Below are 26,541 nucleotides of genomic sequence, written 5' to 3'. Positions count from 1 at the left end.
TCTCACACTATCACTTTCACAGAAGCATTAGAATACAGTCGTCAATCATTGCACTCGTCACGATGGGCTCTAATGTCTAAGTAAACCTCTCGTATCCTTTGCCTTCTCGGGTGCTGCAAGAAACGGCAGCCCATTCCTCCCGAACAGCCTCTCCCACCCAGGCTTCACTTTTCCAGGCTCTTCTTCGAATTCGAAAGGTCCGTGATACGACTTCTCACTGAATCTGGAGACCGACGAGTAGGCGCCTGTGGAGAATCGGAGATCTCTATCCGACATGAGTTCCTGTTGCCGCCGGTGCACATTATTCAGCTGCTGGATTTGATGTTGCCTTCGTTGTCGTTTCCGGCGACAGAGGAAGATGAATGCAACCAGTGTGACGACAAATGGTATCCCTAGTCCGACGCCCAGCCCTACGCCCAATTGAACCTCACGCGACAGCGCTGACTTCGACGAAGCGGAAGCGGCTGCTGTCGTTGATGAAGTGGTGTCTGCCGTCTGCGATGTCTCTCTTGCTGCCGCGCTCTCTATTTGGAAAGATGATGTGCTGGCGACGCATTCGGCACATTCGTTCGGTTGGTCGCCTTTCTGAAGTCGGAGTTGGAATGGTGTATCTTGGCTGTCATTGTCCCGCACGTTCCAAAGGTATGTCGTGACGTCCTGCGTCAAGTTTGCTGAAATACAGTCAGTCGCGAATGCCCGAAACAACTTGTGTCCCAATGCCACTCACCGGCAAGCACATCCACAGCAAAACTTCCATCCCGTGCAGGCCCTCTCCACAGCTCCAGCGTCGTCAATTCCCATGGTGTATTCCAAGCGACATCAACGCTCTCTCCAGCTTTCAGATCCCCGGATCCCTCCAGTGGTGCCGTGAACTCCAACGTCGCGCGCTGCGCAGACTGCAATACTTCCAAAGCGGCCATTGCTGCCGACAAATCTGCCCTCAAGATCTTGGAGACAGCAGTGATCTCTCTGCTCCCTCCACCACTCTCGCGCCCACACGTGCCTTGCTCGCGTTACTCGTTGCTAGGGTATAAATAAAACTGCCTTTGCGCAAAGCCCACGTGTTTGACCTTCTTGACTCGCCGACATCCGCTGCTGTCCGTAATTTGGCGATTATGTGGGCCTGCAGCCGACGGAAACAAAACCGTTGTACCACAATGCACGATGCGACTTGGATGCCCAGTGAGTTGAAATGCGGAGCTTGTCTGTAGAGTGGTGCGGTGTGAAGATGGTGAGGTGAGGCTGGAAGAGAAGGCTCGAAGGCGTCGTGCGCCGATAGGCGTACTTACTCTGAGTTAGCTCCAGTCTCTAGCTTGCTTGCCATCTTCTCGTTTTGTACAATGAAGACGAGGCGGCTTGCCAAGTATACGAGTTGGACGCTGCGTGATGGAACCTTATTGAGGTGGTCTCGATGTGCACTTTGGACGCCATGAATCCGCCACGGCTGCGCCCCTGCGGTGCTGGACATTTCGCGCGATTCATCGAGGGACGGGCTCCTGCGTCCTGCTGTTCAGATTCCATCGCGGACTACAAACAATGTGCCATCGATATTGTTGACAGCTGTTGAAATCGAGTATGTCTTCGTACTCGGCCTCGGCGAGACGGCTGGTATCGTACCACACCGCGCTAGTCAACATCTGGGTAGCAGTAAGTTCACGAAGTTAGCGCAACCCGAAATACAGAAGGCTGGATCGGTCACGAGGTGGGACACGTACAGCTCGCAGTCCCTGTCCTGCTCTCACGACATCAAGCTGGGGTGAACTCAAGAGAAGCTTGAAAGTATTGATGAGATGGATTGGTGGGAGCAATCGAGCTTGTGCAATAATGGCGAACGCGATGTTGTCTTCTCTTGCTCTTGGGCCTGATGATTCAGCTTCCAGCTTGAGTCTCATATTGCCATCCACTCGATCTTGATGTTTTTGCAGCTAACATTATTGCAGGCCAGCATCGTGGACCGTAAACCTCTTTCCATTATCACCGTCATTCAAATATGTCTTGGCCCGTAGAAGCTGCTGCTCACGACTGATCCAGATGAGTGTCTCGCAAGCATAGACGAGGCGCAGTTGTCCAGTACTTCATGTCTGAGACGCGACACCTTTCTCCGAAAAGATTGCGCAACAACGAAAACGCACCTCCATTTTGCCTGCTGTGTTGAGCTCCTTGCGTGGATTTCTAAACCGTAGGAAACCAGGCCCAGTCCAATGGATTTCCGGCAACTTTTGCGATTGTCATCGATACATCACGGAGCGGAACCTGTCGACATTAGGGGAAGAGCGCGGCGGAGACCAGGCGCACCCTCAGTCTCCCCATTCCAAGATCATGATTTTGCATCCTCGTGTCTTCGCTCTCTCCGACTCCAGCGTCCATGTCGGCTTGCTCTGTCGTGAGGCATAGTACTTGGCGATCATCGCTACCTGGGCAGAGTCAGGCGGCAGACGAAGAGTTATGTTTTTGATGTTGGGATTTTCGTTGCGCCGCTTCATCGTAATGGTCTTGCTTGAGTCCGCACTCCCAAAGATCGGTGGGAGACATCATATGGAGGTTCCCGCATGGTCTATGTGCATGCGTGAAAGAGGCCACGAAAACCAGTACCAAAATCCAGTCCACATCATTTGAGGACATCGCCCTCGCCCACAGCGCTGGCAACTTTACTCCCTTCTAATCCCACCTTACCAGAGGACTCCGCAGACTTCTTCTTCTCCTCTTCCTCGAATAGCTCTTTCCAATATTCTTCCTTATACCCATCCATAAACTGTATAAATTGCGGTCCAGCTTTCACCCAACCCTTGATCCCACCCTCCAGCACCATAACATTCATATCCTTATCCTCCGCCGTCTCTCTCACATGCTGCAAGAACCAGCTCGCACACCTCGGGCCTCTACCATTCGACGAACCACAGTAGAACACCACCCACTCGATCCCAGCTTTATAGCAAAGCTCGTAGAGCATCCCGCGATTCCACCAGAAGCCATGCGCAGGGATATTAAGACTCCCGCGTATACATCCTCCTTCATAATCTGTTCTGCGCACATCAATGATAACCATGGAAGCGATTCGCATGCTGAGGATCATGAATGCGCGGTTGCGAGGCATTACTTCGGCTGTGAATCCTGGTTTCGGGGCCGGGAAGGCGGCGTGCCATGGTTGCGCTTCGGAGGACATCTTCCGGGAGTGAATGCAGACAGACCTGCTCTGCGAGTGCGTGGTGTTCGAAGTATTCCTTCGAGTGTGCTGGTTTGGAGGACAAGTTACGACGAAGTCTGCCCCGCTGAGCTTTGCTCGTGTGGATCTCCCACTCCAGCACATCAAACGGTGTCTGTTGCGTTCTTCACCACTAGCAGCGCCGAACGCACCAGTCAGCTGGAACGTATCAGCCGAATACACTGGTCCAGCAGAACGTAGCATGTGTGTCTCAATAAAGTTCTGCACGGTTGGTGTTGCGCCACGAATTTTGCAATTTTCCAAAGCAAAAATTTGGACTTCCGCAACTCGACAACGACAAAAGGACACACAATAGAACAACAAGAACAAAAGAAAATGATCTCCCGACGCGGGATCGAACCGCGGGCCTCAAGATGAGGTTTGATCCATTGATGATCCGTTACAGTCTTGCGCTCTTCCAGCTGAGCTATCGAGAGTGGACAACGCTTCGCGTCGTGATAGCCAATTATGCAGGGTGTTGGCCAGAAGCACAAATATATCAATATATATACCCTAAAATTATGCCTCATCATTGCAACAGCATGAGCTCCAAATGATGTTTTATCCCTCCTTACGTAGCATTCTAGATGTCGTAGTTTTGATTTTTGGAATTTTCAAGTTGCATGCCACCGGCTCTCCAAGACGGCACGCAAGCACTCAAGCTACCTTCTGCTAGACCGTTTTATGCAGCTTGTGTGTTCTACATGACCCATCTCGTTGCACTACATGGGCGGCAAATTTGAGTCGGGTCGCTGCCTGGGGTCACAAGGGCGACATATCCGCCACAACCCCCAGATTCGGCCTTCCTTTCGACGCAATCTATCATTGTACGCGTGGAGCCGACGTGATCGTAGAAACAGCCTTTTGGTCATTCTTCGCAGCTGCGTCGGACTCGCTCGAGGCAACGAAACGTCATACCAGAACCTATCACAAATCTGAATGCATTCTTTTGTTCAATGTAGAACAACTAACTACACATTTCTCCCACCCGCCACCGGTCTCATTCAAATGTACGGTCATCATAGATAGCGACCCAAAGACGCCTAATTTCGTCTGATGTTCTCCCGATAGCACTCAGGTAGCAGTACAACAGTTTACTGAGCGGGCGTGTTGAAGACGACGCTTGTCACTCTTGTTGTGACACTAAGGCCGAAGCAAGGTACCTCTGGATTGCTACCCGGTGAGACGAGAGCGATCGATCCTGCACAGAACCATACATCTGCCACAGTGCCACTTGAGCCAAACGCGCACGATACCTGTGAAGCCGATGAAATCGCACACACGGCCTTCTGGCCATTTCTCATTGCTGCATCTGCCTCGCTGGTGGCAACTAGAAATGAAACCACACCTCCTCCGTTGGGTGGTCCGAATCCAGCAGTCACTGGATCGTAGTAAAGAAATTGACCAATGGTGGAGGGGGCACGATCGGCCTTGAGAACCTGCAGAGATCCATCGGCAGGATCAAAGACATACTGGTCGGTACCTTCGGCGTCACCAGGCTCACCGAAAATGAAGGCGGCCGGATCGACATTGGTTGGTCTGTCCAGGACAGCCCCGGTCTCGGTTTGCATGTTGTTGCGTTCATCAGTCAGTCTAATGTTGCCCGTCTGTTTGGCCGCAACTGTTGTAGTTGTCGTGCTTGTGGTTGTCGTGCTTGGTGTTGTCGTGCTTGTGCTTGTCGTGCTTGTGCTTGTCGTGCTTGTGCTTGTCGTGCTTGTGCTTGTCGTGCTTGTGCTTGTCGTGCTTGTGCTTGTTGTGCTTGTGCTTGTCGTGCTTGTGCTTGTCGTGCTTGTGCTTGTCGTGCTTGTGCTTGTCGTCGAGGTGGTGGTTGTGCTGCTAAAAGACCTCACAGATTAGCGAGAGTCAAAGCCAAATAATGGGTGCAATTGTGCTCACGAAGTTGTGGTCGTTATCGGCGCCGAAGTAGTGGTAGTAGTCTGAGACCCATAAAGTCAGCGGCACAATTCCTGCAATGGCCTCCACCCAAAGCATTCGGGAGCTCTGTACGGATAAGACCTTACCGTTGTTAGAGTGGTTGACGTAGTTGTAGTCGTAGTCGAAGCTGCGGAAGTGGTCGTTGTGGTCTGAGAGTCGTAGAGTCAGCCAAACAATTCCTATGCATAACTGGAACCAAAGCATTTCGGAATCATGTACGGAAGAGACCTTACCGCTGGCCGAGTACTTGTCGTGGTTGTGGTTACTGGCTTGGAAGTCGTCGATCTTGTTGTAGGCCTCGCAGTCCTACCCAGTCTCAGTGAATTTGCCCACATTGGAACACTCTCAGTCTTGCTCACGATGTCTTGGTCGCGCTCGGCTTTGGGCATGGGCAGGATTTGTCGTAGAATTTGTACGTTGCCCCATAGCCACTCTTGACATTGTCCTTGACCGACATCGAGTAGAGAAGGCAATCTTGCTTGCCCAAGGCATAGCTTTTGCACTTGGAGCTTTGCTTACAATAGGCAGAGCATTGCGACTGGTTGCATCGGCGGCGGATGGTCTTGTAGGGCTTGTACGTCTTCTTCGGATAACCGGAGATGCCACAGGTCGGACGATAGTAGTTGCGCTTCTCAGGCTGCTCAACGAAATTGTCGCTGTGCGATTGCTCCAAAGTGGCAGCAAAAGCCCCCAAAGACGGCAGCAATGCCGTAAGAAACACCAGAAGACGCATGATTGAGCTTGTGGGAAGGAGGGAATGGGTCGTGGCCCATTGAGAAGCGCACGAGAAAAGCTACGTCCTATAAGGGCAAGCAGATGAGCTAGACTCGCGGCATGGCCAGCTGTGGCGTCTGTTTAGACCAGGCGCAATAGAACTCTACAGTTAGCGCAGTGAGCTTGGACGGTATGGACTTGATCCGCGTGTCATTTTGTGTATGTGAAGATGGCAAAATGGGAATTTCGCGGGCGAGCAATTCAAAGCGATGAGTATGCATCACTTCACCTGTTGCCTGGGCTTATTCTGAGAGAGCGGCTGCTGGGCCTACATGGTTGTGCGAAGACTTTGCTTTTGGCGCGCATGCGGTGGTGTGATTGTGCAAAGTGTAAGAAGCCACATGAGTGATCTGGCTTGCTGGCCGACGTCTCCTTGGCGCGCTTGCGTCGGGAGCTTGCCGCCATGTGCGGAGTTCTCCCTCCTCCTGCCTCATGTCAAAAGTCTATTCCCAGGACGTGCCCTCTCTTTCGAGAGGTACACGGTGCTTTTAGTGGCAAGATTCATCGAGAATAATATATCGCGGTCACTCATCTTGGCCAGTCCGCTCAGCTCACCACCCATCGGCCTCCTTGCCAAACAACGAGACTATTTCCCGGCACTTTCTCCCACGACCACCTTGATCAGCCTGCTCGACAGCGACAAGGCCATCTGCAGTAATGTTCAGCCAGCTTCTAACATCGTCACCACTCGCGGTCGACTCTGGCCAGCCCTCCATCTCTCGACCCAGGACGAAATATCGAAACTTTTGCTGCAAATCTGTCGCCGCCGATTCAACTATAGTGGGGTCAAGAGTGGCCACCAGCTCATCGAAAAAGTAATAGCTAATGTCCTGGCCGTGTACCGCTGGCTGGACGGACATCTCATAGCGGTAGCTTTCGCTATCCAGCCCCGGCCAATGACCACTTGCACGATTTGCGGCAAAGGCTTCGGCCGCAAAATGCGAGTGGCACGCAAAGATCATGTCGCCCGAAAAGGCGTCGAAAGGAGTCATTTCGACAAACCCATCCTCGCGAAACGACGATCCGGATCCATTGAATGGCCCGTAGAGATTTTCGATGGCTGAGATGGTCGCATTCGAAGGCGTGCGTGCAAACACGGAAACTTGCTCTGCCCAAGAAGTGAAGTCGCCGATCGTGGAAGCTGCTCCATCGTTCTTCATACCACCTGCAATCACTCGTTTCACATAGCTCGGTGGAGCTGGTGAAGACTGACTAATTTGTTGCAGGACGCGATCGGGGAGGTCCTTGACCAGATCTCCATCTATGACTGGCCCGTAAGAGATCGAGGAACCAGGAAATCCACCAGACGGAGCTTCGAGGTAGTGATACCGGTTTGCTTCAGCGATGGCTGACTGTGGTAGTTTCTGAACGCAGTCGAAATCGGTGCACTTGGTTTGATTCAGCAATTCACGCCACAGGCCGAGTGTCTCGATGGAGCGATTGACATGCGGTCGATAGCCGGGAGAGGAGAGAATGGCCTTCGTGGAGCTATTAGTCTTCAACAATGAAAATGGAGCTCGTTTCACTTACCTGTTGAAAAGATGGTCTCTGGCCTTCGCTAGTCGCGGCCAGCAAATGTTCAATAATGCCACCTCCGGCACTTTGGCCCATGACCGTGACTTGATTTGAGTCACCACCAAAACGGTGCACATTATCGCGAGTCCATTCCAACGCAGCCTGGCAGTCGTACAAACCTGCATTCGCATCTATGCCAGACACTCCCTCCATAGCACTCCAGCCAAGGACTCCAAGCCGGTAATTAGATGCCACAATCACGAATTTGTCGTCTGCGGTCATGCGATCGAACAACGCCGCCGGGTTTCCTCCAGTATCCTTAGCTCCGAAGAAGAAGCCGCCGCCATAAATCCAGTGAAGCACTGGCACGCTGGAGCCTTCTTTTACACCTTCGGGCACGATGACATCCAAGAACAGACAGTCTTCTTGTCCCCATGAGGTTCCATTCAAGCCTGGTAAGGATGTGAAGTATCCCGGTACAGACTGGATGCAATTTGTTTCATTTTGCAACACCACGCCATCCTGGAGACCTTCAGCGTACGGTGGAGGGACTTTTGGTTTCCGAAAACGCAAATCGCCAACCGGAGGCTGCGCGAAGCGAATGTTGGAATAGGTTGCGTATGATATGTTGTTCAGCGTGGTCTGATTGATTTTCGTTGGAGCATGACGAGCGTAGCCCTGTGAGCAGATTCAGCAACGCAAGAATCAGGACCTTCGCATACAACACTCACCAAATCCACTACTGGGAAGTCATCAGTTACCAGCCCTATACCTTGAGCAGCAGCTGGAAGTGCTGTCGCTAGTATGCTGCTTGTAATGGACTTCATTGTGGCAACAATGGTATATCCTGCATGGGTCCGTTGTGCATCGCGCTGTGTAAATGAAACGTCGAGAATACACAGCCTCTGCTGATCATTGTAATAGGATTCACATTGTTTCTTGCTGCAAGGTACACAAGCCACACTTGCTTCGATGCCATTCGTCCAACTTTACGAGATCGCTTCCGCATCGCCTGAAACGGGCAATTTGGTTTGCACATCACACCTTCCGAATTCTGCAATCGCAAATCAGAAAGTATGTCGATGAAGGATCAGATGACGTCTCAACTCGAGAGTTTGTGAGTTTGTGCAGGCTGTGCTTAACAAAACGCAGGAGCATGACCAACTTGTTGTGCTTGTGATGCTGCTATTGTACAAGGACTAGCGCGATGCTGCTTGCAGTATTTTGTGCTCTGGAAAGTTGGTGGAGAGTATGGCACTTCGAGTGGAGCTCCATCGTGTGATGCCGTGGAGTATACTTGGTAGATACTCATCCAGCCCAAGCTGTGAGTTCAAATACCGATGGCGTGGCTCAGCCCAGTCCTCTCCTTCGTTCGAACCTCCATGTCCCACTCGGATCAATTGCAGCTCGGAACAGTGCTACCGGGAGGGAAAGCATTAGAACAATGACCGTTGAAGCATGAGCCCTGCGATGAACCTCCCCTAATGCAATCGCAGTACTGCGCATCACAGCCCAAATCTGAATGTACACAAAGTTCGTCAGCCACTTTGCGATGTGTAGATTGATTGCCTAGAGCCTGTGCTCAAGAGGTGGCTTACCAGCAGCTGCGAAGCCAATAAGGCCCAGAACAAAAGTGATGTACAAGGAGAATTGCATCTTGTTGGACTGATCTGATGTAAACGATTTTTTTCCCCGCTCGAGACGTATGCGATTCTCCTAATGGTTGTTGACAAATTTTCTGGCAGCTAAGCTTTGCCGATCAAAGAAGTTGAGTCCTCTGCTATATACTATCGCCTTTCTCCCTATAAGGCGATTAGTATTGGAGGAAATACCTAGTCTTCTTTTCCTGACTATAGGCTAAGAATCAAGCTAACTGGCATAGGGTTTCAGCCTCGTGCAAGCATTGTGGATATCCGAGTCGTATCATCCCCACAGCAATGAATTACAGCAAAAGGCAACCGCACGGATGGGTCCGTGTATTTCTGTCGCCTGAACCCTCGTCGTGCAACTAGACGCGATGGTATGAGATACGTGGCCGACTGGGTTTGTCTCCAAGTGCAGGTCCGTTCTCGTTGGCGACGAAAGTTCGTTTGGATGCCCCCGTGAATTAGTCACGCATTGTTAAACAGCCCCAACCCAGATCTGAGCTCATTCAGCATTGTTCCAGAGTTGATCACTATTGATTAGTATTCAGTGCAGGAAGAATCGTGTATAGGCATCCTATAAAAGTCCGCGGCGTAGATCTTACCATCGGTTGCTCTACGGAGGCCCACATTCCCGACCAACGGCCACATCACCTTACCTTGACATATCGCAGACGTGGGTCACAACATGAACGGAAGTCTGTTACCGAACGGGTACTCAAAATAACCGGGAGCTGGCTCGGCAAATCGTACAAGCGCTATCCGACTTCATCAAAATTCTGTGTCTTCATTATGTCGTGACTGCTGGCCACTACACTTCACTTAAGCGCCACGCTTGACATACTCGCTGCCGAAACCACGCTTCCTGAAGTTGTTCAGCTTGACAACAAATGGGCCACGATCGATTGTGTTGATGACGATCCAGCCGCTGGGGAAGCTGTAATGACTCCATGTTCCGTAGGTCCAGTCAGGAAGTCCGCCACCAGGCAGCGAGTCGTCTTGTGGGTATGTGTCGAAGAAGGCGATCTCGCGGACGCTCTTTCCCGAGGGATCGCGGGGAATGCTGCTGACATCGAGGACACGCAGACCAGCTTGGTAGTTGGACTGGAAGGAGAGACCGTTGTGCTGTGCTGCCGTCAGTCCTTGTTATCTTTTTGACTGTTTGATGAGGGAACTTACGACAAACTGGTTGTGGTCGACCGACTTGACCTTGGACTTGTAAAATCCGGTGTTGACTGGCTTCTCGAGATTTGTGATGTCGAAGATGTAGGTAACGGGGAAACCATCCAATGCAGGGCTCTCTGGGTTCACCTCGTCTGGTACGACAAGACCCTCGTCGAGCTCGTCGTCCAAAACAAGGTGAGTTTGCCAATTGGGGTCCAGAACCCATCCTTGGTGGCTGTAGGAGGCACCCTTGTAAGGAGTGACAGAAATGATCTCGGCGGCAGTGAGACCCTTCTTGTTCTCCACGTTGTAGATGGTAAGTGTGTCTGATTGCGTTAGCTGTGATCTGAAATGCCAAGTGAACTTGTGAAGGTTAGAAAAAAATCCTTCGGGAAAAATTCACCTTCTGCGATGAATGTCAGCACTTTGAACACCTCACAGTCAGGACAGCAGCAACGAACCATTGTAGCCATAGCAGATGTCTTTTCCGTAGTATTTCTTGTGTGGTCCTCGGTAGACAATGCACTGGGCATCGTGGACATACTTTGCAGCATTTGTTAGCAAATTTTGGCCCCTCAGCAACCCACATCGGCACAACAAGACTTACACCATCCTGTGGCGCGCAGCCAGACATGTATGGCTTGGTAGGATTGTCCATGTTGATGAAAACCAGACCAGAGTTGCATGTGGTGTTCCTTGGTGCGGCACCGACCGCAACGGCGTAGTTCCTCTCCTCGTTCACCACAACATTGTGCGAGCGTCCAGTCGGGAGACCGATAGGATCTGATGAGAGAACCAGTTAGCTCTGCTTTTCGTGGGTGTTGTGTGCACAGGTGCTTGAAAACGCTGGGCAAAGTCCTTTGGTGTCCAACTCGAGACTCACCATTGAACACAGTGACATCAGTGAGAGTGCTGAACGTCTTCGGATTCTTCGGATCGACCTTGAGGAGCTTGCGCATCTGAAGTCACTGTCAGCAAGTGGTGTGACATATCTACGTGGTGCGCCTCACATCAAAGATCTGAACGCCATGTGCAACGGCCTCAGAGCCGATGATCATGTACGGACCGTTGGCCTTGATCTCTCTCCAGATGATTGGCGTCGATTGCGCAGGGAGTCTGCCAAGGTACACCAGCTTGCCTTGCTTCGTCACCTCAGCAAACGCGGCACCATCTGTTTGTCCGATGGCGATGAAGTCTCGGCCTTGCAGTGTGACACCCCAAGATCCAGAGCCCTCACCGCCGTTGCTACCGAGCTCTGCGTGAGTCTTGAAGTCGTACATATCGATCCCGCTGCAGGCGTATGTTTGATTGGCGTCTCCTGCAACGGCTTCAGCCTTGCCGTTGATGCATCGAATTCGATCGCCCTTCTTGTTCTTCTCAAATCCGTTGTATCTTTCGCTCTTGTATTCGCCGGCAGCTCTGGCAACAGCCCAGGCAGACTACTTCCATCAATACGATTCGACAGATCCTCTGAAGCAATCACCATACCTCTTTAGCCTCCATCATCCATTGCATGACAGCTCCTGATCTATACTGTTCCTTGGTGTATGCGGCCGCAAGAGGCAGCATAGCTGCCGCGACTGTAGCAAACTTCATGATGGCAATGTGAGAGGAAAGTTGCGATTGCTGGAGCTACTAGCAAAGGGGAGCTCACTTGCCCTTATACCGAGTCGTTGCAGACTAGCGGTTGCACGAGATCTTGTCGCAGCCATGCTTGGTACTGGTCTTGTTGCACGCGACACCATGCCGCTGCAATCTGTGTACACTCAATCATACCTTCCTATCATAGGGTAGCCCCGAGGTCCGCGATAGCGTCTTTGGTGGAGGTAGGAAACAAGCTGTGGCGGCGTGCTTGGACAAGTCTTGGGTGCAGTGACAACTCTGTCATCTCATTTGCTGCAATGCGTCTTGGTACGTTCAAGCCGGCTTGGCGGGTAGCTGCAGAGAATGATCCCAACCAGTGATCGCCCTTTTCTGGAAACACTCTATCCCTGCCTTGCGAAATAGAGAGACTGTGAGTGGCAGATCGTCAGATTGTGAACCAGAGCAGCGCGTGCTTCGAGACCAGTGAACTAGATGTCGAAGACATGAAGTTGTGAGCAACGCCACTGCCCCACGCACTTCGCCGACCCAGTTTTGGGATCTCTCGCGTAAAGAAGCGGAGCTCTAGCCGAAACAGGCAGCTGTCATATCGTACACTTGCTGCAGGAATGTATGCCAAGGTAGCGCTATCGAGTAGTGTGCAGCGCTGTTCAGCGAAGCACCCACAGCATCCACTTGATGGGAGGGGTCTCTGCACAGCTTGTATCCATGGCATGCAAGGAACAGAGCGAGTGATGATCGAGGTACCAGATTGGGCATTCGTATAAGCTGGGGACTCGTGATCAACGAGGGAACGTCTCGTATGCGTCACGACAAGATGGACTTCTGGCGTCCAGGAGCTCAATGGACGGTCCAGTCGAGCGCTCGGAGGTTGCTGTGATTCGACTTCGATTGTAGATGCCCCGCCATCCTAGGTTGGAAAGAACGTTGCATCAGAGGCCAGCAACAGAGAGCGTCGAATACCGATGCCGCTGGATCAGCTTCTCGATCCAAAGCATGCAGAATGCGAAAGCGTTTCTAGGATCACTCCATGAGGACCATCAGGACCTTTATATGCAAGCCTCTGCGATCGATTTAGCACAGGACAAGCCGGCTGCGAGCTGATCGTGAGCAAGTTTGAGCAATGCCAAGCGGACACTCTAAATAGGCTTGTGATGTAGACTAGCTCTGCCGGCATACTCTTCAAAAATGCTGCCACACTAGTGGAACGGTGTTGCCCATTAAGCAGGCAGGAATCGTACCAGCTGGTTAGCGGTCTTCTTGAGACCGTTCAGGCATTCAGCCTTTGACCAGATTATAGGCCAGCCCGAGAAAGTTCGAACGTTGCACAATAGGGCTCGTTCCAAAGTCCACTTTGCCTGCATTCACAGTGCCAACGTTTGCCAGCACGCAGACAACGCAGTCACCATCTTCTCTCCACCAGAGCTGAGCCGAAAAGCCTAGAACACCACCAGAATGTCCAATCCAGGCTCCTTGACCAGGAATGGTCTGTCTGAACACACCGCGGCCCATTTCGTGATCAGGCAAAGTCGAAGGAACGAAATCGTGCATCAGTGCCATCGAGGATGGTTTCAGCAGCCTGCCGGTGTTCAGCGCTAGAGCAAACTTGACAAGATCCAAAGGGTGCGAAATCATGCCACCTGCCATCCATGAAACTGAAAGATTCGAGCCTGTGACGTTCATAATGTCTTCTCGGACCAGGGGGAATGCATTGCAAATTCCTGCCGTATTTCGGAAGTGCTGAGAAGCGTAGTGATATCGGCTAGCAACGGTGCCGCCTTCGGGGCAACTCTCGAAGCCATCCAAGAATGTCAGCTTCAGGTCTAGAGGCTGCAAGATGCGTCGGCGAATCTCGGATTCTGCTGAATTTCCTGTGATGTTCTCAACAATCAACCCGAGGAGTGTATAATTCGTATTTGCGTAAGACCATGTTCCTGGACCTGGAGCCGTCTTCTTCGGGCGACGAATGTAGTCCAATGGCTCAGTCTTCTGCCAGATCCGGTCGAGCTGGAGCCGGGCGCCTCTTGCGTCGACGAGCCAGATGGGATCATCCTCCCAGCTGTCAATGCCACTCGTGTGATTTAGGAGCTGCGATATGCTTGCGGGCCCCGCATCATCAATGTCGCGGTATGTATCTGGATGGAGGTGTTCTTGAACAGTGTCTTGAAGTCCGAGCTTGCCCTCTTCCACTAGCTGCAAGACTAAGACGGCTACAAATACCTTGGTGATACTTCCAATGCCAAATAGATGCGTTGCTTCCACAGGTTTGGATTGTTTGATGTCTGCGAGGCCTGTATGGAAACAGAGAGGCTCTGTCTGGCTAGATGCAATGGCCACAGATGCCCCACCAGCGGTAATGTTACGCCGAAGGATAGCATCGACCTCAGATCGCAGCTTCGCATCCCCCATTCTTACGAGGCCGGCCTGCGGAGCTCGTCAAGTGATGGGAGAATCCACGGACTGCCAAGGAGGTCTCGCCGTGGTACTGTATGGATGCGCACGGACCGCGCTTGTGACAGCTGGCTCGCGCCTCTTCAAGCCGCGGGATGGAGGCATCTCTTCGCTGACACAACTTACATTTGTACGAAACACACCTACCACCCTCTAACTTCGAAACTCGCACTGTCTGAGTCTACCACAGCAGACGTGCAACAGATCTACCGCAACAGCAACTTTTCCAGGCCGCCGCTGCCATCCACATCGCCCACGCGACACAAACCAAGACTAGGCGTCATGGCCGCTGATAACTCAATCAACATTCCACAAATCGTCGCCGTAGTCGTTGTCGGCTTCCTCGCCGTCCGTTGGTACATGAGCAAACCCTCCACACCTTCGACCGGCACGTCGTCCACATCACGGAACCGCATTGATCCTGCCAAAGTCAACGCCGTTTCTGCCATCTTCCCTCAACTCGATCGCCGGAGCATAGCCTGGGATCTGTCGCGCAATGGCGGCAGCGTAGAGGCCACGACTGCAAGAGTACTTGACGGCCGGGGGCTCGATAACCCACCTCCGACATTCCAACCCGATCTTCCCGCCTTACCCACCGCGGCACCAAATAGGACTGGGAACACTGCAGCGACTTCAGGCAGTAGGATCACGCCATCACAGCAGGATCTGATCAGTCGCTATGGGCTACAAGGGAGGGTGACGACCAGCGGAAAAGGCAAGGAACCAGTTTTGAGCGAGGAGCAAGAAAGAGAGAAGAAGAAGAGTGCTTGGAGCTCGGACAAGACACAGAGAGCTGAGGCGCTGAAGAGGCGAAGAGAGGAGATGATCTTAGCCGCGAGGAGAAAGATGGAAATGAAGGATAGCGAAGGGCAGTGAAGTGCTTCGCAGACAGCGGTATGAGGCCAAATGGAGGCCCTTCAGGTGGTTGAACGAAACCATGGCCTTGTACAGATCTTCAGCGAAAGAATGGAAGTCGTACGGTTTAGCTGTGCCTCTGACAGTGAACTAGCTCTGCCAGATCGCCATGCCCCAGATTCTTGCGACGCAGCCACCGTACCACGCGAAAGGGCATCAGACGCGCGCATCTCTATCACATCAGCGACCAAAGACCGGCTATACACCGCCTTCATGGCACCTTCAATGTCGCACACACCGACTGGACGGCAGAAGCCGTTCTCGATCGTCTAGTACGTGATTGAGTGACCGGCTCCCTTTCGTGTGCGCTGCGAAGGCTCATGAGGGCGACGGGTGCATACATTGTAGAAGCGGACGACCAGAGCAATAACACAATCCCTCTGGCCTGCCAAATTGGTGCCATAAGTAATGCAGAAGCGCACCTCCCATGCACGCGGTCCTACCACATCACGCAACGTGCCCACACGCTGCAAAAGAATGGTGGCACAACATGCTGTGTTACACATTGTGCACAACAGTACGGGCCGCGTCGCTTGCATTGAAATCTCCATTCCTCTTTCCCTTCCTCTTTCCACTCTGTCTGATCTGGTTTCAACATCTTCTATACCTTCTACTGAGTTTATCAAGGCTGCCCATTTGCTCAGCATACATTCAAGTTGCGATGCCGGTAAAAGGACAGTTAGTTGCTCCTCTTGTCGGCCAGGCCCAAGGAAGCGCATCGATTCCATCGCCTCCAACAAAGTCACAGCGCGCGAAGACACGAGTGAAGAGGGCTCGCCCAGTCGTGGACTTCAGCGGGATCGTCGCTGCGCTTGATGGGCTCGACATTTGTCTACGCGAGCCTGCATCATCGAAGGAGAAGATCAAACTTGTGCAAGAACTATTCCAGAAGATCATGGATGCCGAAGCTTTCATTCTATACTCATCTGTGGATTTTGTAGATTGCTTCGGTACGTCGATCGGCCAAGTGCGACCGCGTTTTCGCAAGGTGAGGCTGAATATTGTTGGGTCCGACTTCTGGTGTCATTACGGTGGTATGAACGGTATGTGACACGCGATCTCTGTAGTCGCAGACTTCTAATTCGTACAAAGATCTTAAGGTCGACCAGCTATGGGGGTCGTTGGACGAAGGATCTAGCTGCTTCTCACCAGGCTTTGTCGCGCGTCTATTCAGAACGGCAGAGGATGGACTCCACAGCTCAACGTCGTGCTCTGGGACTTTGCCGCCGCTCCTGATATGCTTCCGTGAGGCCCTGCGTCGCTCGCCCCATCCAAAAGCTGGAGCTGTGGCTCTTCGCATCGATGTAATGCTTCTCTCTAGATTCAATCTCTCGCAAGACTCAGCACGCGTGCTCAGTCTGAACGCCTGTGATATAATTCGGACGAACGATAGCTGGTTATTTTGCACTGCTACATGGCGCGAGCTCTGTTTGAACGGCAAGGATTGTCACCACTGTCGAGTCAATGTCCAGCAAAAGCCACGTCGTGGACTGTCACGGTTCAGGTGCTTTCATATGCAGCACAAGACTTTATTTGATGGACTTCAGAAGAGAGCTCGCCGGGAAGCCCGGTTCTGTGTTCACCTTGTGGTTGGGCGTCGTCTGCCTGCCGAGCTTGCGGAGCTTGTGGTAGACAAAATCATCTTGATGGAGGAACCCCAGTGAAAGGTGACCGCCGCAATCATACAGCCAATACCAGCCTAGCATAGGATCCGGCATGGCGCCCACCGCCAGAAATCCGAAGACTCCAGGAGCAGTTTTATCGGAACGTATTGGGACAGCCAATGCCGCAGCGATGAATGACACAACCAGCTTCCGAATGGTGGTATGCAGGGACTTCGCTTCAGCGCGCGTGGCTTGTGCTACAGCCAAACCACTTCAACTGCGGCCGAATAGTCTACGCACGAGGGATCACGTAATACCAGCCACGTGGTTCGAGGAGACGAGCAACAAGCCGAGCGGCCTGATGGTGAATGCTATCCTACTCTGCTCCATGCGAGAATGAAGTAGTATAGCGATCTCGAAATAAGCGAGGTACTGACTTCCTTTTGCAGCTCTACCAATCTGCTGACGTTAGGGTGGTGAATGTTCTACAGTACGTGCAACGTTTACAGCTACCTATCATTCACCCACCATCTTCACTGTGTTGTCCATAAAAGGAGAAAAGGCACCCACGATTTCAACATCTTCGGATCTGAGCACACTCAATTCGAAACAATCGCAGCTATTCACATCTTCTTAGTCTAGATCAAGCAAACACGGACACAACCTCGCAATGACGGTCCCACACCCACAGCATGAGAACTCTGATCGAGTTCTTGTTCGATTACCCAACCTGTTCAACTCGTTCATTGCACCGGAACCCGACATGCGGCCTGACTATGAGCAATGTAAGCTTGCTTCATGCCAGTGGCTTGCCGGCAGGCTTGGTATGACAGAAAAGGCTTCTCGAGTCCTTGCTGCAGGAGACTTTACTTGGTTTTGCGCTGTCTACATTCCATACACTCCTTACGAGCGCTTCCGCATCGTGAGCGACTGGACCAACTTGATCTTCTATCTCGATGATCTGTTCGACAACGGAGACCTCAAGGGGGATCCTGTGCGCACGAAGGCCTTCATTGATCGCCTGTTCGAAGCTATCGATGGCGACATTGTGCCTGCAGACCAGGACGATCCCGCCTTGGACTATGTTGACAAGGTTCAAGCTGCCCATGATGATTTCTGGTGTCGGTATCGCGCACTGGCTTCTCCTTCCCAGCAAAAGTTTTACAGAAGAGCTATGGAGAAGTTCCTGATCGGGGCACTCAAGCAAGTCGAGGACTGTCACGAAGACTACAACCGTAGTCTCGACGAGATCTTGGAACGCCGCAGCGACTCGGTCGGAATGGACCCCTGTTATCCCATGGTCTGCTTCGCGAACGATCTCGAGATACCAGACGAGATCATGCTCAGTGAGCAAATCACAGGGCTCGAGCAGTTGAGTTGCGAATTGTGCGGTCTACAGAATGACGTGGTGTCATATCGAAAGGAAGAGGTGAGTAAGCAATCGTAATGGGCTAAATGCATACACTAACCATTTTCAGTCTGAGTCGGTCACGCACAACATGATCGCAGTCTGCCGACTGAACGGTATGGAGGTACAAGAAGCGCACGATCACGTCGCAATCATGATCGACACTCGCTTGAACCGCATGGACGAGGTTTTCGCCACACTTCATAAATGGGACAAGGACATCGCCGAGCAGGTCAAGGCCTACGTCCGCGGCATCGAACTCATGGTTGCTGCAAACGTCCATTGGAGCTATCGCAGTCACCGCTACTTTGGCTTACGCAACCACGAAGTCCGCGAGACGGGTCTGGTTGACCTTCTGATTCAACCACCTTATCTCAAGCAAGCCATCGCTCCCAAGGGTCGAGTCGACAGCTTTAACGAAGCTTAGAGTCGAACGCTTTGAGGCGAAAAATGCACCACAGGGAGTGTACGTTAGAAGCGCGTTACTGAAGGTCCTTTGAATAGAACTGTGAACTAGAGTACAGCTTTCGGCGACCCAAATTCATCCAAGAATGGTTTAACAGCTTCCAAAAACGCTTCCGGCTGGTCAATGTTTACGGCATGGCCAGCATTAGGAACAACCACTTTCTTCGCATTCGGAATCTTCTTCGCCATATAATCAGACGCAGAAATGAACGGCTTGTCATCAGCACCAACCACAACCAAAGATGGCACAACAATCTTCGACAACGAATCAATCACCGAGGAATCTCGCTGCGCTAACATGCCGCGAGCAGCCAAAGCCAGACCTTTCGCATTCCTATGCATGTTCTGCGATCGCTCTGCACTTTGCGATTGCAAATCCGCAAGACCATTGCGTTCGAAATTCTCGGCTGTGCTGTTGGCGTACTTGTTCCAGTCATCTCGCGCGGAGTCCTTCTTGAAGCCTGGTCCAGTGTCGATGATGAGAAGTGCATTGACTCGATCTGGATACATTCGGTAAAATGCCATTGACATATAGCCACCAAGGCTCAGGCCTCCAATAATGGCCATTGTGCCCCGACCACAGACGTGGTCGAGTATGGCGCTCATGTCTGCTACTGTATGTGCTTCGGAATATGCTTGCTGGTCTCTGGGATAGTCGGATTTGCCATGGCCTCGCATGTCCCTTTGTGACAGCTTGTTAGCTCACAGATCTTCTGAGAAGGCACGAAATTTCGTCTTTACCATATGATGAGCTTGAATTGTCTTGACAGTGACCCGACCTGTCCTCTCCACATCTCTGAGCTGGAAGAATAGCCATGAGTTAGCAGCAACGGACGTCCGTTCCCATGTACCTCGTAATAGAGATATACGCCATGTCGATTCAAGAGTGGCATTTCGCTTGTCTCAAATGATTTAATTCGTTGATGATCGCAATCGCACTTGTGTTGGTATTTTGACACCTGCCATTCCAGGTTGCTATACACAGTGCTGAGTAGATGTACCTCGGCGTGAAAGTGAAAGTGGGGTCTCCCAGCAGCTCAATAGAGAATAGAATATGCATCGTCACTTGCTGCACACTCGATTCTTGATGGCAGTGCAACAAGAAGCTCGCTTGCTGGACACAGATGTTTCAGTTCCAGCGCTTCTGTGAGGTGCTTCGCTGTCGATGATGCAGAATAGAGCGCGCGCGATGCCTGGACGGACAGTGGACTCGACGACTTTTCCGACGGGAAACTAGGGTATGAAGCAGTTTCTCTGCACATATATCTTCTCGTCCCTTGTCGAGCATGAGAGCATTCATACTTCATCTCAACAGACAGTCTTGCTTCTATCGTCCCAATTAAATTTCCAGAAATCATGGCCAAGCCGTACGACAATGTCAACGAAGAACAACTTCAACAAGACGCCGATGCTTCACTGCTTCACTATGTAAAGCCAGCACCTCGAGGCGCTCCGGTGCTTTTCTGACAGAATTTCAGGGCACAGCATTCCATCCATCGATAATCACCCACGCTTCAGGTCGCTCGATCACCACTGCTAGTGGCCATACCATGTTAGACTGGACCTCGGGACAGATGTCGACTCTCATCGGGCATGGAAATCCGGAAATCGTCGCTGCAATCCAGGAACATGCTCAGCATCTGGACCACTTGTTCTCCGGAATGCTTTCACCTCCTGTCATTAATCTTGCGAAGAGGCTTACTTCGGTGACACCTCCCGGTCTTGACAAAGCACTCTTCCTTTCCACCGGCGGCGAGTCGAACGAATGCGCAATTCGACTGGCAAAATTCTATACGGGGAAGTTCGAGATCGTTGGTCTTGCCTCTTCCTGGCATGGTGTTACTAGCGGCGCAATTGCCGCGCAGTACCATTCTGGCCGTGCAGGCTACGGGCCCAACATGCCAGGCAATCTTTGCTTGCCAACACCAAACAGCTATCGATCCATCTTCCGACAGCCAGATGGATCGCATGACTGGAAGACCGAGCTCGACTATGGGTGGGAACTTGTCGACAAGCAATCTTGCGGTAGCCTAGCTGCTGTCATTCTGGAGCCCATCCTGAGCAGTGGCGGCATGTTGGTCCTTCCGCCCGGCTATTTGAAAGCGATGAAACAGCATTGTGAGAAGCGTGGCATGCTTCTTATCATTGATGAAGCACAGACCGGTATCGGTAGAGCGGGAGATATGTTCGCTTTCCAGCACTTTGCTGAAGATGAGGGTGTGGTGCCAGACATCCTGACCTTGAGCAAGACTTGTAAGTGCTTCTCATGTCAGCATAAATCCATTTGCTGACTCTCGATTTTCAGTGGGCAACGGCCTTCCTCTCAGTGCAGTTGTGACGAGCGATCGCATTGCCTCGTTCGCGAAGGAAAATGGTTATCTTTTCTACACAACGCACATCAACGACCCGCTGCCGGCTAGTGTTGGCGATAAAGTTCTTGGAATAGTTGTCCGCGACAACCTGGTCGCACGATCTCGCGAGCTGGGAGAGAAGTTTCAACATAGACTGCGCCTCTTGCAATCTCGCTATGGCTGCATTGGCGATGTTCGCGGGAGAGGTCTCATGGCAGGCATGGAGATCGTGGCAGACCGCGAGACTAAGGTCGGTGATTCGGAACTTGGCAGTGCAATCGCAGACAAGATGGGTGAGCTAGGCTTGTGGGCTCAGTTGAGCACAATGCCGTCCTTCGGGGGAGTATTTAGGTTGGCACCTCCATTGACAACCACCGACGAAGAGCTCGAACGGGGGTTGAGCATCATTGAAGAGGCTCTTGCGACGACGCCGGGGACCAAGCCACAATACCAGAAGGATGAGCTTCGTCGAGACGGCAGCGTTGTTGAAGCGAGGCTGTAGTGTATGTTGAATGTCAAATGGAGAGGAGTAGTTATTTAGAAGGAGCGGAGCGCAGGGAGACAGCGCCAAGGAAGACGCGGGACGGGACGGGATGGGATCGGAGTTGATTAACACATTGTATTCCTCCTCTCTAGCAATCTAGCTAGACTTTTCCGTGAAATGGATCCATCTCTCCCGTCCGACGAAATCAAGTTTTATGCATCTTCGCCCTATGCGGCCGACCCAAGGCATTGTGTCTCTCCAAGCAAGATGGGCGCAAGATCAAGCTCGCGATGAGACATTGATAAAGTGGATGTTTCCCGCTTGAGGTTTCCCATCTTGGCGACAATGGCATCAACATCAACATCTAGCACAGCATCCGCGAGTCGGCCATATCGATCACACAAAGTCCCTGCATGCGACTTGTGCCGACGACGGAAAATTCACTGCAATGTCGACGTTCCTGGCCAATCGTGTCGATTTTGCAGAGAGCGTAACTTGACGTGCGAGTTCAGACAGAAGCGAGCGAGCGATGCCGTGGGACAGCGCCCAGCTAAGCGTTCGAGAGCCAAACGCTCAGAGGAGGCATGTCTTTCTCCTAGGAAAGGAGCTGGTCCTGGCTAACGAGCTTGACGAAGAGCAGGAATGTTCCTCAAGAGATCTCTTCGAAATGCAGCACTATCGGCATCACTCTCTCCCAACAGGGTGAGCAGTCACTGCCGGCCGACCTGTCTCCGGGACAAATTCATGGCCAAGTAATCTGTCTGAGAAATGAGCATCTGTCGCCGCCAGTCTTGGGTCAAGGGACTGCTACGCCAAGTGAATCACTTGCACAGTTCCCAAGCGTCGCCGGCACATCGCCGAATGAATCCTCGCTCATGCTCAATCCTCCAATGGCGGAAGATATAGAAGTGCTTGAGCATTATCTTACCTCACATGGTGCGGCAAGATCGATGATAGCAAAGCCATACAGTGTCATATCAACCGCGCCAGGTAAGCCCATCGTATATCTGACAGTTCCAAAACGCCGGCAAGGGCTTCGTACAGAGAATGAACCAGGCGAAAAACAGAGAGAGATCATGGAGAACGTACTTGGCAAGCTTCGCGATCATGTTGTAGAGCTGTATGGAAAAACGATCGACGATGAAGTCGAGGCATGCTGACTGGAAGACTAGATACTTCACTAAAATGCATCCTTGTTTCCCGGTAATCGACGAGAAGACGTTCAAAGAGCTCTGGATCCAAGACAGAACTCGAATCTCATCCCCGCTGCTCTGTGACATCTATGCTGCCGCATTGCACTTCTGGCACACATCGCCAGATTTGCAACCATACCCGCAACCGGACCTCTCTTTCATGTACAACCAGGCTGTTTCTGCTCTCCAAGAAGACTTCCTGGAGTCCACCATCACCACGGTGCACGCTGCACTGCTGGATCTGGTAGGCAGACCTGTAATGTCCATTTCCGGGAATATAATCACGCTTGGACGTACTGTGACTCTTGCGCACAGTCTAGGCCTCCATCGCAATCCTGCGAATTGGCGAGCGACAGAGCACGAGAAGAACGTACGCGTCCGGTTGTGGTGGGGAGTGTTGGTTCATGACCATTGGTGAGCTGGCATCACGCAGGAGAATCGTTCTGAGATACTGACCTTCTCTATGCAGGGCAAGTCTGGCTCATGGAACTCCGCCACTGATCCAATCTCAGAACTGCGATGTGCCATTGCCTAACTTTGACATAGAAGAAAGTCACATAAGCGACACTCAGTCTTCACAGTCCTTGTTTGTGCAGTTATGCAAGCTTTCGCAGATCCTGGGACAGTTGCTACCGTTCGTCTACGCGCTCAAGAACGACCCAGCTGACACAATGCGGAGCTTGCGCCGCATCGAATGCTTGGTGGACGATTGGGAAACAGAGTTACCAGCTTCTCTGCAGCATGCAGGATCCGGAGATTGTCCAATGAACGGAGCTAGCAATCTTCGCTTCTGCCATCTGACAATCAAGCTGCTCCTGTGTCGCATTGCTTTCAAAACGACCACGTCGAACATGAATGCAGATCCAGCAGAAGCTCGTCCCTACCACTTAGGCATGCTGCGCGAGGCTGCGTACCTTCTTATTGACTTTGTAACAGCATTGACACATACACAGCTCAGCGAATTCTGGCTGCCTTATACCGCACATCTCCTCGTGACGGCAGCTACTATCACTCTGCGATGCCTTCTGGAGTCTACAGACACCGTCACCAAACGCACATGCGCGGAGAAATTGGCTCAATTTAGAGATCGCTTGCAGAAAGCGAAAACAGAGTCAAATTGGGACCTCGCCGATTTCTGTCTCGAGAGGTGCGCAGAGCCCATTGATAAGATCTGCGCATCAATGCAAGACGTACTGCCGGTAGCCGTACCTGCGCCAAAGGAGAGGAGAACTGCTACGAGCTCGCAGCAGTCAGAGCTTGGGGATGCTGCGCTGGACTTCGACTTTGCGAGCTGGAGTTCCGATTTCCTTCTTCCGGTGGACAATTTCGACTATCCTTTTGATGCGCTCTGGAGTGTTCCAGGTTGAGTGGAGACACGATTCTACATTTCAATCGTTCTTGGGGCACCAAGTATGCAGGAGGCTGTTGCAATACAGTGTGAAAAAGATCCAAGACGGTCATGGACCGGCTTCGGGGCATTGCGAGTGCAGAACTCGAAGCTCATAGGAACCGCAACATCGCATCGCTTCCCATCGGAATGGGACATTAATCGAAAGGACACGAGCTTCTGGGATTGCGCAGAGTAGAGTGGAAGCATGATAGCATCATCGAATTCTTTGCATTATCGCTATCTCCTAACAAGACGCGGTATTACAACACCGCCGGCACTTTTGCGGATGTTGGTTATCATCATGACCAAAACTCTTTCTCGTCAAGTTCACGCACAGAGAAGCTGATATCTCGAAGCATATCTAGACATCGCCTTCAAGGGATCCCTTCAGCTGCTTATCGCTGGCACCTTTAATGCGAGTGGAAAGGTCGAAGACTGGATATACGTTAGTGAAGGTCTAGCAGAGCCCGTGTCGAGATTGGAACTTACCTGGCAAAGAGAAGGGCGCGTCGACGGACGCCAACATGAGCGCGGTGAACAGGTACCATCCGAGCAGACACACGACAAAAGCCATCGCTCCACCAGCCTCCTGTAGCGTGTGCGCATATGCCATGTTGCCCATACCGGTGAACCAGAAGCTGGCGGCCAAGCACGCGAAAGTTGGGGGCAAAGGCAGGAAGATCAAGAAGAAGATCAGGTTGGTGCGAATGGAGCAGATGAGGTAGACCAAGCAGAGCAGACCCATGAAGAGCAGGAAGAATGCGTATGCATTGAAGAAGGCTGGGTTGGTAAGACCTGTTTGTGGTGCTCCGACTGGATCCTCTGCGAAGGCAGCCCAAGCGCCATAGAAGGGTTGAAGAGTTCCACCGAACGAGAACCAGAAAGCACCGAACGTGGTAAAGACGACGGCGGGGAAAGTGTTACCGAGGATCAGCTGTTGAAAATCAACGTCAGTCGCAACCTCAGCCGCCTTTATGATGATTACACATACCTCGAAGAAACCGGCAATGACCATCAATACTCCACCAAAGTAGATGTAAACTGCGATATCCGAGGCGCCAAGTCCAGTCAAGGTCCCTCGCCAATTCATCAAGAAGCAGGACAATGGAGTCAGAGAGAGCAAGAAACCTCCAAGACCGATGGGCGTTGGGTTACCGAATGTCTTCCTCAGATCACCTTTGACTCTATTCTCGGGCGACAGGTACAGCTTCTCAAACAACTCTGGAGGCATGACAATGCTGCCAGCAGTTCTGATCTTGGTCAAGGCATTGTCGCGTGAGTCGTTGGGATGGAGAAAGTCCTTGTCGTTGTCGGCATAGTAAAGCCCATCGTTCTTCGCAGGCGCATCTGCTGGTCTGTTGGTGTCTACATTGCCCGACATAATGGCGGAGAAATTGCCTCGAGCTTCTGTCACACAGCTTCAAGGTACGAGTGAAATGGAGCAGGCGCTCTGACCCGGATCTTGTGGGCTTTTGAGTTGAGTGCTCTGCTACGCATTTGGCCTGGGCCGATCGTCATGAGGGGACATGGTGAAGTTTGTCCAGGTGCACGGGTCAATGGATACGGCAATTGACTGTCTTGACGAGCTGGATACACCTGATCGTCCTGGCTGCACAGGGGCTGGTGGCCGGTTAGGTTCGAAGGCGATGCTGCTATTGGACCTGAGCTCTCACAACAAGAAAACATAAAGAGGACACCAATGGTGCGGACCGTGCAGGACAATACGCGGGGAAAGACGCAGCTAGTGAGGCACAGAGAGAGCCGCGCTGTCTCGATGTGGTAATCTGCCAATGTGCCATGTTGCCTAGAATGTCCTTACTCACCTTATAGGACCAGTAAGCCGCATGCAGAAATTGGAGTGATCTGATCGAGCCATGCTGCTGCTCACATGGACGACATGGGTGACGCAAGAGTCATGAACAAGGTATCTTCACAGAGGTGCTCGGTGTAGCTGCTGTCAAGGTATGTACCTCTTGCGTCGCCCAGACCTCCAACGTCCCAGAATGCTGGGGCATTGCGTCGACCTACCCCTCGAGATCATCGCAGCCAAGAATGCAATCACGTACGAGCATCGAGCAACACAGCCAGTATCCGCGGCGAGCAAAGCGCCACCTGCGAGAAGGTAGAGGGTACGAGTATACGAAAATGCTTGATAAGGCTGCGTTTCCTGGATTCGTGCAGCGCGTGAGGAGGTGTTGTGGTGTTGGCAGATCGGGATCGGATGCTTCTGCCCGACGCCCTGTTCATTGGCCTGATTACCTGCACCCTCAATTTAGGCTTCACTCCACTCCACCCTGACTCAAAGTATCCCTGTACTTTGTTTCGACCGCTCGCCTGAGGATTCTGGAGGACTGGCTGCACTGCGATGATGCTGCAGGCTGCACTCCGGACCGCGATTGCCAATGTTCGGCTGATGACTGGTTTGGTTTCTGCGATGCGCAGATA

At 52.0% G+C, this 26,541-nt stretch overlaps 12 protein-coding genes across 12 annotated transcripts; 4 read left to right on the top strand and 8 right to left on the bottom strand.

Annotated features, from left to right (window-relative positions):
* Window positions 1–69: 69 nt before the first annotated feature.
* CKM354_000673100 (uncharacterized protein) lies at window positions 70–920 on the bottom strand (the record flags this gene model as incomplete). The annotated part of the gene is made up of 2 exons (XM_044802058.1): window positions 70–671; window positions 728–920. 2 exons carry the CDS (start codon window positions 918–920, stop codon window positions 70–72), a joined length of 795 nt encoding a protein of 264 aa, XP_044657993.1.
* A 1,688-nt stretch (window positions 921–2,608) lies between these two features.
* CKM354_000673000 (uncharacterized protein) lies at window positions 2,609–3,163 on the bottom strand (the record flags this gene model as incomplete). Its single annotated transcript, XM_044802057.1, has 1 exon — window positions 2,609–3,163. One exon carries the CDS (start codon window positions 3,161–3,163, stop codon window positions 2,609–2,611), a length of 555 nt encoding a protein of 184 aa, XP_044657992.1.
* A 1,133-nt stretch (window positions 3,164–4,296) lies between these two features.
* Window positions 4,297–5,870, bottom strand: CKM354_000672900 (uncharacterized protein; the record flags this gene model as incomplete). The annotated part of the gene is made up of 4 exons (XM_044802056.1): window positions 4,297–4,809; window positions 5,099–5,443; window positions 5,497–5,615; window positions 5,657–5,870. 4 exons carry the CDS (start codon window positions 5,868–5,870, stop codon window positions 4,297–4,299), a joined length of 1,191 nt encoding a protein of 396 aa, XP_044657991.1.
* A 592-nt stretch (window positions 5,871–6,462) lies between these two features.
* CKM354_000672800 (uncharacterized protein) lies at window positions 6,463–8,253 on the bottom strand (the record flags this gene model as incomplete). Its single annotated transcript, XM_044802055.1, has 3 exons — window positions 6,463–7,389; window positions 7,442–8,104; window positions 8,158–8,253. The coding sequence occupies 3 exons, from the start codon at window positions 8,251–8,253 to the stop codon at window positions 6,463–6,465; spliced, it is 1,686 nt and encodes a 561-aa protein (XP_044657990.1).
* Window positions 8,254–9,891: 1,638 nt separating this feature from the next.
* CKM354_000672700 (uncharacterized protein) lies at window positions 9,892–11,829 on the bottom strand (the record flags this gene model as incomplete). The annotated part of the gene is made up of 7 exons (XM_044802054.1): window positions 9,892–10,194; window positions 10,249–10,559; window positions 10,695–10,776; window positions 10,841–11,016; window positions 11,117–11,192; window positions 11,244–11,672; window positions 11,722–11,829. 7 exons carry the CDS (start codon window positions 11,827–11,829, stop codon window positions 9,892–9,894), a joined length of 1,485 nt encoding a protein of 494 aa, XP_044657989.1.
* Window positions 11,830–13,113: 1,284 nt separating this feature from the next.
* CKM354_000672600 (uncharacterized protein) lies at window positions 13,114–14,244 on the bottom strand (the record flags this gene model as incomplete). Its single annotated transcript, XM_044802053.1, has 1 exon — window positions 13,114–14,244. The coding sequence occupies one exon, from the start codon at window positions 14,242–14,244 to the stop codon at window positions 13,114–13,116; it is 1,131 nt and encodes a 376-aa protein (XP_044657988.1).
* Window positions 14,245–14,568: 324 nt separating this feature from the next.
* Window positions 14,569–15,162, top strand: CKM354_000672500 (uncharacterized protein; the record flags this gene model as incomplete). The annotated part of the gene is made up of 1 exon (XM_044802052.1): window positions 14,569–15,162. One exon carries the CDS (start codon window positions 14,569–14,571, stop codon window positions 15,160–15,162), a length of 594 nt encoding a protein of 197 aa, XP_044657987.1.
* Window positions 15,163–17,475: 2,313 nt separating this feature from the next.
* On the top strand, window positions 17,476–18,640 carry CKM354_000672400 (uncharacterized protein; the record flags this gene model as incomplete). The annotated part of the gene is made up of 2 exons (XM_044802051.1): window positions 17,476–18,234; window positions 18,284–18,640. 2 exons carry the CDS (start codon window positions 17,476–17,478, stop codon window positions 18,638–18,640), a joined length of 1,116 nt encoding a protein of 371 aa, XP_044657986.1.
* Window positions 18,641–18,726: 86 nt separating this feature from the next.
* Window positions 18,727–19,571, bottom strand: CKM354_000672300 (uncharacterized protein; the record flags this gene model as incomplete). The annotated part of the gene is made up of 2 exons (XM_044802050.1): window positions 18,727–19,360; window positions 19,420–19,571. 2 exons carry the CDS (start codon window positions 19,569–19,571, stop codon window positions 18,727–18,729), a joined length of 786 nt encoding a protein of 261 aa, XP_044657985.1.
* A 463-nt stretch (window positions 19,572–20,034) lies between these two features.
* On the top strand, window positions 20,035–21,531 carry CKM354_000672200 (uncharacterized protein; the record flags this gene model as incomplete). Its single annotated transcript, XM_044802049.1, has 3 exons — window positions 20,035–20,106; window positions 20,157–20,931; window positions 20,984–21,531. The coding sequence occupies 3 exons, from the start codon at window positions 20,035–20,037 to the stop codon at window positions 21,529–21,531; spliced, it is 1,395 nt and encodes a 464-aa protein (XP_044657984.1).
* Window positions 21,532–21,858: 327 nt separating this feature from the next.
* On the top strand, window positions 21,859–24,073 carry CKM354_000672100 (uncharacterized protein; the record flags this gene model as incomplete). The annotated part of the gene is made up of 4 exons (XM_044802048.1): window positions 21,859–22,095; window positions 22,149–22,633; window positions 22,686–23,120; window positions 23,176–24,073. The coding sequence occupies 4 exons, from the start codon at window positions 21,859–21,861 to the stop codon at window positions 24,071–24,073; spliced, it is 2,055 nt and encodes a 684-aa protein (XP_044657983.1).
* Window positions 24,074–24,457: 384 nt separating this feature from the next.
* CKM354_000672000 (uncharacterized protein) lies at window positions 24,458–25,477 on the bottom strand (the record flags this gene model as incomplete). Its single annotated transcript, XM_044802047.1, has 3 exons — window positions 24,458–24,531; window positions 24,586–25,030; window positions 25,088–25,477. The coding sequence occupies 3 exons, from the start codon at window positions 25,475–25,477 to the stop codon at window positions 24,458–24,460; spliced, it is 909 nt and encodes a 302-aa protein (XP_044657982.1).
* Between the last annotated feature and the right edge of the window lie 1,064 nt (window positions 25,478–26,541).

The sequence above is a fragment of the Cercospora kikuchii genome (genome assembly GCF_019650295.1).
Source record: "Cercospora kikuchii DNA, contig_00004, whole genome shotgun sequence".
NCBI classification, from domain to species: Eukaryota; Fungi; Ascomycota; class Dothideomycetes; order Mycosphaerellales; family Mycosphaerellaceae; genus Cercospora; species Cercospora kikuchii.
Note: the sequence above shows the minus strand (reverse complement) of the source record. Positions and strands in the feature narration are given on the sequence as shown.